The sequence below is a fragment of the Adiantum capillus-veneris genome, chromosome 27 (genome assembly GCF_014529385.1).
Source record: "Adiantum capillus-veneris isolate H3 chromosome 27, ASM1452938v2, whole genome shotgun sequence".
NCBI lineage: Eukaryota > Viridiplantae > Streptophyta > Polypodiopsida > Polypodiales > Pteridaceae > Adiantum > Adiantum capillus-veneris.
This window is the reverse complement of record NC_140957.1, coordinates 89,825,713-89,836,293: the sequence shown is the minus strand read 5'-3', so window position 1 is coordinate 89,836,293 and position 10,581 is coordinate 89,825,713. Positions and strand designations below refer to the sequence as shown.

Genomic DNA, 10,581 nt, shown 5'->3' with positions numbered 1-10,581 from the left:
TCCACAAATGCCCTATAGGTTATGATGGGCTTGCTTATACAACAAGGTGAAAGCCCACATTGTAAAACAATAAAATGAGAAGGAAAATTTAAAAAATAAAAATAAAAAGTTCCATGACAAACTAAAACAAAAGTATAGATTAATGCTTTCAAAACAAGAGGTAATTCTAATAAGCATAGAAAATATTCAAACAATATAATTAGATGGACCTTTATGAAGCCCTTAAGAAACTTTTCTTTTAAAAATCATGATATTCGATGAGTAAGTATCCTTCTCATCATGGGATCAAACTTCTATGGATGCTCTCTTTACTCCCTTGTTCTCTACGGTTTTTTGAGCATGGCAACAAGGTGAGGAGAAGGCCTGTTGAAGTTAAGGGGGATGAAAGTTATAGGGATTAGGTCTAAATGAGCGTTGCAATCACACGTCATTTTTATTGTGTTTTAATATAAAATTATATTCTCCATTATACACACATTATCACAAATGTGCTATATGCTACGATGGGCCCCACCTAAACAACAAGGCGAAAGGTGCACATATTGGCATTTTAAAACAAAATAAAATGAAAAATAAGTAAAATAAGTAGGGGTTTGTGTGGCAATTTCATGGCATTCCCTTGGCAAAGTGCCTCCTTGTGAAGTTTATGTCTCAAAGACCTAAAGGCCCGGTGTTCGGGAAAAATGTGATTTTTTCCCGAACACTGAATAGGCCCCACTTAGAAGATACCATACATGTATGCATACATGTGTATGGGTGTATATACTAATTGTCCAAAAAAAAAAAAAAAGCAGGCCTTACATGGATTGGTGTGGCCTTTATTAGGACACATGCAGCTGTAGCATGTCATTTACCAGGAGATACTTTTAGGAGGATAAAAAATGATGTAGACTAGAAAGGTGGGCATCACAAAGGCCATATCTTATACTACAAAATATAAGCTCGAGGCTATTTGATGGAGGCTTATTATTATGTACAAAATGTGGCAATGTGCAAAATGACACATGCTTCTGTGGGTAAAAATTTGATGGGAGGATAAAATTTGATGTCGACTAGAAAAGTGGGCATCACAGTGCCATATCTTATACTACAAAATGTAAGGTGACAATGGCATATAGTGGCTATTTGCTAGAGGCTTATTATTATTTTAAAAATGTGGCAATGTTCAAAAGTATACGTAATTGGTGGCATGCTAATATATATGTCAAGTGTCTTCATTATCCAATGTGGCTGATGAAAAAGCTTCAGAGGCATGCTGGTTCTTGAACTAGAGGATCCAAGGCAGAGCTTGTTAGGGTTATGGGCAGCTGTGAAGGCCAGTTCTAATATTTTGGTATCAGAAAATCTTGAAGCAAAGGCCCACATAGTGAAGGTAGTGTTGTTCTTGCCTGTTATCGTCCACCATGACTTCACGTCAACATCAGCCCATCAGAAAATCCGTCGATCAATCTGCAAGACGCAATCGGTCTGCTCTTATGTTTTGGTACACTTGCCTACTGGCAATGGACAAGAGGATATCAATACCAAGAGCAACAGTGAGGCAAGAGGCAAAAATGAGGAAGCTTGTTCCATAACAATCAGAGCCATAGCACGTCAGGCTTTCACTGTCGCTTTGTTTCGCCGCTTGATAATCATAAAGCCACCCGGACATGCTCGAAAAACTCAAGGACCCCGTGAGGAAGTATAAACCAAGAATGACAAAGTTTGTCCCAAAGTGCTTCAAGCCATAAAACTCTGAGACTGTTGGAATAAACAAAGTTATGAGGGAGCCATGGGATATGCCTATCACTAATGATCCCACATAAAGTGATACTTGTGATCCTCCTGATAACAATACAAACAACAGTATCATGGGCACTTTTGCCACTCCAATCCATGCTGGCCTTGGTAGGCCTGCCACCCTGCCAAAGTTCCATAATGTGTTAGTCGTAAAACTTCGCTCTTTGACGAATCAGACTCATGTATGTATGTGACATTCTGAGTATGTATTCATGTATGTGACTTTCTAAGTGTGTATTCATGTGATTTTTTGAGTACACTCCATAACTCTATGTGCACATTTAACTGCATTTAGAACCACTTAAAAGGCCAGATGAAATATCAATAACACACTCCGTTTCCTTTTGTAATTTGGTGCATGCTTGCATTCTTTGTGTGAGCATGTCAATGTGGCAATCACTATACAAAATCTATACCTGAGGAAATATTCTGAAATGTTCCCCGACGCAAGTCTTCCAACGAAGTTTCCCAGGCTGAACAGAGATATAAGGATGCTGACACTGCTAAATCCAAAAGACTGCCCTATTTGGCCCAAATTGTTGCTGAATGACACTCCACAACCACACCCACATACAAAGGAAATGAAGAGAGCAAAAGCATGCCACTTCTTAAAAAGGGTTAGTGTTGATGTCTCCTCTCCAATCCCTTGGGCTATCCAATCAAGCGACAGAGACGAAAAATACCCACAGCAGGCTAACTTCTCATTTGCTTTCATTGAGCATGCATTACTCTCAAGTAGAGGTTTGGTAAGTGCACTATTCTCTACATTTTCTTGGGCTCTTTCACTCTTTGGGAGATCAAAATCATGGTCACCTACACTGCTATCCCTAATGTTGCCCTTGCTCATCGAGCCATTCTCTACATAGCTGCCATTATGCCGAACCCCTTCATGGGAAGGCTCACCCTTCTTCATTCTCAGGAAAAATATGACTGGTACAAGGCCTGGTGATGCAATGATGGCAATCAAGAGAAACACTACAATGTACTGAGATGCAGAAATACTACTTAGACTTTCAGGGATGAAGTCCACAATGGCAATGTAGATGGCTAGTATGCAAGCAATGACATTGAATACAGTAAGGCTCTTATGCTCTATTTGCTCCTCCTCGTGTGTGGCTGCACTCGGGACAGGCCTGAAGAAGATGGCAGAGATGATACAAAATGCCGTCGGGATAGTGACCACCATCATTAGATACACAGAAGCTGAGCTTGCAAACAATGAACTGCAAATGGTGGCAAAGACAGCACCAGATAACCCCATGCAAGCCTTAAGCAAGCCAGCCACAGGGCCGCTGTTGCGTTTAAAGTTCCGCACTGACGCATTGAACACGGCTGAGTTCATCCATGACATGACAGTTCCTCCTATCATGAGAGAAATAAATATCTGCACGCACACAAAAAGATCTCACATTGAATTCAAGAGTAGATAGTACCTGACATTAAATGCTAAAGTCCCAGCCAGCTCAAGTTCACTTGAGAAGCTGATCTGAAAAAACAGAAGGCAACATGTTCCCTACATACCCCAAGGCCGGGCCGATGAGGAATTAACAAAAGGGAGACAGCTTTTGCAAAACAAAGGGTTTAGTCTGAATTTTGTTCATAGATTAACAAAACCCCAGCGCTCTCACAACCAAATAGTGTTGAAAAAGTGGCACTATTCTTTGATTCTCGGTAGAAGGCAACTCAACCATGGAGACCTATTCTTTCATAAGACCTCTGCATAGCACCTTCTAATCAAATCTGACAAAGGTAAATATGTAGTATTGACAACCATCAGTAATCTCTTGCAGAGCTTTCTCCTCCTTGGGTGAATGAATGGCTCGAAAATTATCACGAGCCTGAATCAACCATCCAAGGAGAAGGATCCCATTGAGATCCTCCTACACTGTTCCTATCGAAGATGCTCTGTCATTGCCCAGTCCCCCTCATGGACAATCCTTCTACATGGTTCTTGCCCAATGGTAGGTGGAGCTTGCTTGACGATGATACATGGCTACTATGTGGAAAGGGAAACTTGCTAAACCGGCGAAGTGGGCAAGTCGGGTACGTAACGAGTGAGAATGGCCAAGCATTGCCATTACATGATTCTGATACATAAAGACAGGATGGAAGAAGCTTGATGTGATATATCAAAACCACATTTGAGGATGAGAATGGCACGTTGAGATACATACCAATAGAAGTGTTCAGGACAAGAAGCTTGAAGATATGTGTGCAGCACATTTTGGAACATGAAGTCATGTCTTCTATATGCATACATATACACTATTTGCATTATGGGAATTCCTCCCCCCAGGTTGCTCTCCCATGCTTTGCCCCAACTCACCTCAAACTAGGGACTGGTCCGTGCATCTCGGTGCTCAAGCCCAAAACAGTCTAATTGGGTAGCCCTCTGGCTTGATTTTTCCACAAAGACAAGGGAAAATGCAAATCGACAAACATTTCTTGAATGCGTGAAGCTCAGAGGATGTGAAATGCTTACAATCCAGTAAGGAAAGGGATCTGTAGTCTGGGACACCACAAGCCATTGAATGCCAAATCCGATGACAGAGGCAAGCCCAGAGAAGCAGAGGAGGACCCAAGGAGGCAAGTAATTGCTGAGGTAGCCAGCAATGATACCGCCACAGGCATCGCCAAGATCGCGGGCAATGCCGAGCCGGTTGAGGCTCTTTTGGTTAATGCCTAGCACTTCCTTCAGCTCTTCAGAGTAGTTGGAGAACGAGTAGCTGGCCGAGAACACCATGAGCCATATTGCAGAGACAAAACCAACCCATTTTCGCCAGAAAAGAACCCGCTGCTTTGCGTCACTGGTACTAGAAATGGAGTTGTCTAGCAGCGGAAGCTGCGAGCCAGCCATGTCTTTTGCTAGTTTCTTGAAGAAGCAGGCGCAGCTCCTCAAGAGCCGCGACCAGAGGTTCCAACTTTTATTACATGTGCCCGGCGCGGGGGGGGGTGGGGCATACACTTTGATTGAGTGATAGGCCTACATCATACATGTGATGATGCGAGGGAAGGAAAGGTGTGAGTGCATATACACCTTTATTGAGTGATTATTGATAGATGTGATTATTGATAGATGTGTCTCCAGAGGTTTGAGCGAGATGATTTATGAGTAACCATGACATCATTAGCTAACGATGGATCTCAACACCTTCATAAAAATCTAGAAGCGATGGTAATTCTAGGCCCTGGGGTGTCACACATGGCTTCGTTTCCCGAGCACACTTTGGTCTAATCTATCCGAGCCAAGAGGCAAACCTCCACCCCTGTCTACATTTCATAAGAGACATTTACAACATGCTAGAATATTACAAACTTGAAATTCTCCCGGTTTTCAGGTCAAAATTTGAAGCTTTTGCCGGTAATTACACTAAAACTTGTGAAAATTTGCCGATTTTCTTCAAGGCAAGCTCAAAATCCAATCAGGATCTTAGGATTTCAGCCGGTTGAAATACACTAGACCCCGGTTTTTTCTAACACTGGTTCAACTTCAACATACACCTCTACTGTAAAGGAGGGGGAGCGGGGGGGGGGTTGGGGGGGGTTTGTTGGTTTGAGGAAAGTCTGTCTCAGTTTAACCTTGAGCTGGTTAGAAATTCAAGATAAAGGATTGAGAAGAGAGTGAAAAGTGAAATTTTTTCAAGAAAATTGGGTAATATAGCTAAAAATATAATTTAACTTGTGAAATGTACCGTCTTTCAATTGATTTACCTTAGACCTTGAAGAAGTATAAGCTAGTGAAGATCTGGCCCACCTATTCATGGACTGCCCAACTGTAAAAGGCCTAGCAAGGAAAGTATGGAAGTGCGTCCAGAGAACATGGAAAATTAGTTTTTTCAAGACTGACCTTTGCCTTGGAAGTAAAAATTGAGGTAGTCCTGCACTCCTCGTCTGCACTCAGATCGTCAGATACTTCTTCTTTCATAATGTATGGCAGACAAGGAACCGCCGTGTTTTTGAAGGAGGATTTGAGGTGGCAAGCTTCGCAGAAATTATACAAGAAAGCAAAGTGCTAATATGGGCACTCGGGCGCAAGTATCACTCGGAGGATTGGTCTAGGACTGTCATAATAATCAATATCTAATTCTCCTAAATGATTTTCTCATGTTAAACTGATCATTTAATATGGGGAAGTGCTAGGGGAGAAAAAGCTAGAATATTGGTTAAGCTAGCAGACCGGCCACAGTAGGGATCCAAAGGGGGGGCCATCTGCAAAAGAGCCATGTGCAACAATGGGCTAAAAAGACCCTAAGGTTCAGCCCATTAAGACTTCCAAAATGCTAAGGTTCCAAAATTCAAAGGTTGTGTCCAAAGGTCAACCATGGGGGGAATTGGATGCTTTGTGTGTGTCCCAAAAGTCTTTTCAAATCCCTACATAGGAGGGGGCGAGCCTAGCTTGTAGGGGATGAGAGACAAAGTCACACACACACACACACAAGCTCCCTTTACACAAAGGGAATGAGGGACACATGTCAGCTCCCTAGCCCAAAAGCCCACAAGGTGTACCCAATTCCTATTGGATGGCCTTGGAGGTGGACCAATGAGAATTAGGCTAGAGTAAATCTAGTTTAATTAATTTAAAAACACTTAATAAAAGAACCAATGAGAATTAAGTCCTCTAGAAGACTATTGGACAATCTCCCAAGGGGTCCAATGAGCATTCAGCAGCCCAATGGCTTGCCTGATTCCTATTGGCCAGGAGGCAAGGGGGTCCAATGAGAGTTTAGTTGAATTATTAAATTACCTAAAGCTCTCACAAAAGGGGAAAGGGGGACACATGTCAGAAGGCTATCACTTATACTGCTTAATTACCATTGGTTAGGCCTGGGGAGGTCCAATGAGAGGAGAGCATGAGCAAATAGCAAGAGGGGTCGACCAAGAGAGAGAGGGGGACTGATTTTTGCAAGGCATTATCACACACAGACTCACACAAGCTCATGTGTGAAGTAAAGAAGACTCTCTCTCCTTCTCAAGCTTTAATGGAAAGCTTATCACCTACTCCAAGCTTGTGAGAAGGGAGGCCTCCACCAACGACTCTTGGCTTTGTGATGCAAATCCAACCAAGAGCCAAGCTTCAATGCATGCTCATCTCCTCTACCATGCTAATTACTAAGCTAAGCTATGCTAATATGAGTGATTATGTGAGGAGATGTACATCTTTCTCGTAAGACTACTCCTTCTTCCTCTCAATCTACTCTCATACCTTGCTAGCTCTCACCATCTTCGAAGGTGTGTGAGGTCTTGGGTCTGAGACCGGGGATAATTGATGTTGTGTTTGATAAGTGTTTTGCTTAGTGCATGAAGCTTTCATCTTCATTGCACTAGCTAGTCTTGAAGGAACACAAAAAATTGGTTTGTACAATGTCTCTCTTGATAGGAGAAACCATAATACAAAGCCTTTTGGAGGGGGGACCGGCTCCATGAAAATCCGGTCCTCAAATGTCAATAGCTTAATTTCTCTCTCTTTTGAAAGTATTGTTCATGCTATCTAACTAGGTGTTATGCTTTTTGTTTCTCTCTCCACCCAAGCACTCTTGTAATTTCTCATTAGGAATCTATTCTAATGAAATGCCCACTATGTTCATGCTAATTTCCGCTACACACAAGTTTTTAGGCCATTAAATGTTACATTGGTATCAGAGCACAAGGTTTCTCTTTTCTTGCTGAAGAAGGGAGGTCCTCAAGGTAGCTATAAATGGTTGGTATTATTAATTGCCTGTGAGTAAGTAGAATAGGGATTTTTCAGCCTTACATTGCGCCTGCCTTCGTGCAGTTAACGGGGCATCATCGTCGAGAGCTATGGTCTTAATAGCGGAGTCCTACGGGGCTTGCTTAACCACTATTGATCTATTAGAAGCTTGACAGGAGCCGGTGTTGTTTTAGTGTTGAACGACCCTCTCTTCTATTCCTTGCAATTAATGGTATTCGAGCCATGGGTACAGTAGCTTGAGTGCTTTTTCTAAAGGGGTAAAGAGGAGTAGCAACTAGGGCTTGAAGTGCCAAAGTACACCTAAAAAGTTTATACCTGAAAGTTGTTAGAATGGTTAACAATAGTAAAGAGAGTGAAATTAATGTTGATAACTTTGATTTTGCTAATGAGCAAGCTACTAATGATGCTCCGATGCTTGTTAACTATCTTGTTTCTAGGCTTCAACAAGCCATGGGCAATCCATCTCTCCAAAGGGAAGTGCAACGGCAGCTCCGTGCTCATGGGATTCTCCAAGCTCACCACCATGACGAGAGAACACCTAGGAAGCCTCCTTGTGAGACTTCCAAAAGAGGTCTCTCTCCAATTCGGGAAGAAGAAGATAATCCATACGAAGGGCTCAAGAATTTACTTCTTGATGATGCATATCCTTCCCAAAGGAGAACTCAAGAGCCTCCATCAAAGGAACGAGAAAGAAGTGAGTCTCCCGCCACCTCAACGGAGATGGCTCCACGAAGACGGCAGGCTAAACGCTCACCATCACCACCAAAGCGGAGAAGACCATCGCACCCTTCTCCACACCATAATTCAAAGAGGGATGATAAAAAGCAAGAGAAGAAAAAAGTGAGAAAGAGGACACCCTCTTCTCCATCTTCTTCATCCTCTTCCTCTTATGAAAGTGATGGTGAAGACAACGAAGATCAAAACAAGAAAAAGGCGAGAAAGAGGTCACCCTCTTCTCCACCTCCTTCAAATTCTTCACCTTCTGAAGAAAGTGATGGTGCAATCTTTGAACCATCAAAAAGAAGAGGCCATAGGAAATCCTATGCTGCATGGAAGAGGTCGTCCAAGATGAAGAAGTTCAAAGAGGGAGGGAAGAGCATCTCTTTCCTTACCTATGATGGCACCTTTGGTGCTACGGACAAAGTCTTGCCCTTTATCCAACAATTTGATGCGGCGTTTGGAGATGAGGGCTTCACGGAGTCCTCTAAGCTACGCCATGTAGCTATGCACTTTCAAAAGTCCGTCAGGCAATGGTGGTCTAGCCTACGAGCCAATGGTGAAGCTCCGCGAACATGGAAATCTTTAAGAGCTTCCATTATGAAGCAGTTTTTGGCCACCGATGCCAAAGACAAAGTGCTCACCGATGGCGAAGCTTAAAGCTCTCTCCCTATGAATCCATCCACAAATATGTAGACAAGTTTTGGGGCCTACAACTCAAAGCCACTATCTTCAAAAGGTTGGATTTTGGAGAGCAAAAGCAACAATTTTGTGCGGGCTTAACCGAAGAAATGGCGGAGTATGTCAACTCCCAAAGTCCATGTACCATATCGGCGGTAATACACCATACTATGTTGGCCTCTCTAATCAATTTCCAAACGGGGGCTAAAAGAAATAATAAGCCCACGGAAAACAAGGGTTCCAAAGAGCCTAAGGGGAAGGACAATGTCCAAAAGTCTCCTAAGGGCAACTCCAACAAAGCTAAAGAGAAGTGAGTTTACAAAGGTAAAAACAAACTCTCTCCTGAAGAGCTTGAGCGTTATCACAAGGATAACCGGTGTTTCAAGTGCGGCGAACAAGGGCATGCGTACCGCGCTTGTCCCCAAAAGAACAACTGCCAAGATCCTCCTAGAGCTACCTTGGTTGAAATCCAAGAGGAGGAGACTCACCAAATTCACCACAAAGGATCTCCTCTATGCCATGCTTGGGGAAAGTTAAGAGAACATGATGCTTTTACTCTCTTTGAACCTTGTTCTACTCACAATTTTATATCTATAGAGTTGGCCACCAAGCTAGGCATACGAGCTTACGAGATGGGAGATGTCCTACCCGCAGACAGTGCTTTCAAGGGGCAAGAAGCTTCAGTCACTACCTTAATCGGTAAATTGAGGCTTCATGTCCAAAGCTATGTGGACAAAGAGGACTTATTTATCTCTCCTCTCAAGCATGAGGATGTAATCCTAGGGGCACCATGGTTTGATCGCCTGGCTGCCATGTTAAATTCCCTGAAAGGAGAATCTCCTTTAAGTTCAGGGAAAAAGACATGTATATAGATGCTAAGGAAATAGGTAACACTATCCCCATTGTACATACACCAGCTTTCAACAAGTCAATAAAGAGCTCTATTTCCGTGTACATGATTTTTGTTAAAGATTCTCAAAATGAACCTAATGCTTTAGCAAAGAAAATAAAAGAAACCAAAAAGAATTAGAGTTATCCAATTTTCTCAAGGGGTTTCAAGATGTTTTTATTGACGACATCTCTTGTGAGCTACCTCCTAAACGAGGTAATGATGACCATGCAATGGAACTTCTTCCAGGAAGTTCACCGCCTAACAAACCTCCTTATAGAGTTTCTCAAGCTCAACAAGAGAAGATTATGCGGCAAGTGCATGAGTTAGTTGAGAAGGGCATGGTTAGGCCTAGCTCATCTCCATTTTGCTCACCTATGCTATTAGTGCAAAAGAAAGACGGCACATATCGTATGTGTGTCGACTATAGAGCACTAAATAGGATCACTATCAAGAATAGGTTTCCCGTTCCACGGGTAGAAGACCTATTTGATAAGCTACAAGGATTGACCTACTTCAGTAGGATTGACCTAAAAAGTGGCTATCATCAAATAAGGATAGTTGATCAAGACATTGTAAAGACCGCATTTCGCACCACATTTGGTCTTTACGAATACATTGGAGAAGCTGTTCAGGCCTCATTGAACCTTCACTGGAGTGTTCTTTGATGATATTATCATCTACTCTAATTCATTAGACGAACACAAGCAACACCTCCAGGTAATATTTCAAGTTTTAAGAGAATAAACTTTATGTTAATCAAAAGAAAAGTGAATTTTTCTTGCAAGAGATTCAGTATTTAGGT

General features: G+C 42.4%; 1 protein-coding gene across 1 annotated transcript; it reads right to left on the bottom strand.

The window, feature by feature from the left end:
- Positions 1 to 902: 902 nt before the first annotated feature.
- LOC147422372 (protein NUCLEAR FUSION DEFECTIVE 4-like) lies at positions 903 to 4,691 on the bottom strand. Its single transcript, XM_086503310.1, has 3 exons — positions 4,262 to 4,691; positions 2,196 to 3,163; positions 903 to 1,901 (listed from the first exon to the last, which is right to left on the bottom strand). Exons 1-3 carry the CDS (start codon positions 4,634 to 4,636, stop codon positions 1,445 to 1,447), a joined length of 1,800 nt encoding a protein of 599 aa, XP_086359436.1. The 5' UTR covers positions 4,637 to 4,691; the 3' UTR covers positions 903 to 1,444.
- Positions 4,692 to 10,581: the final 5,890 nt, after the last annotated feature.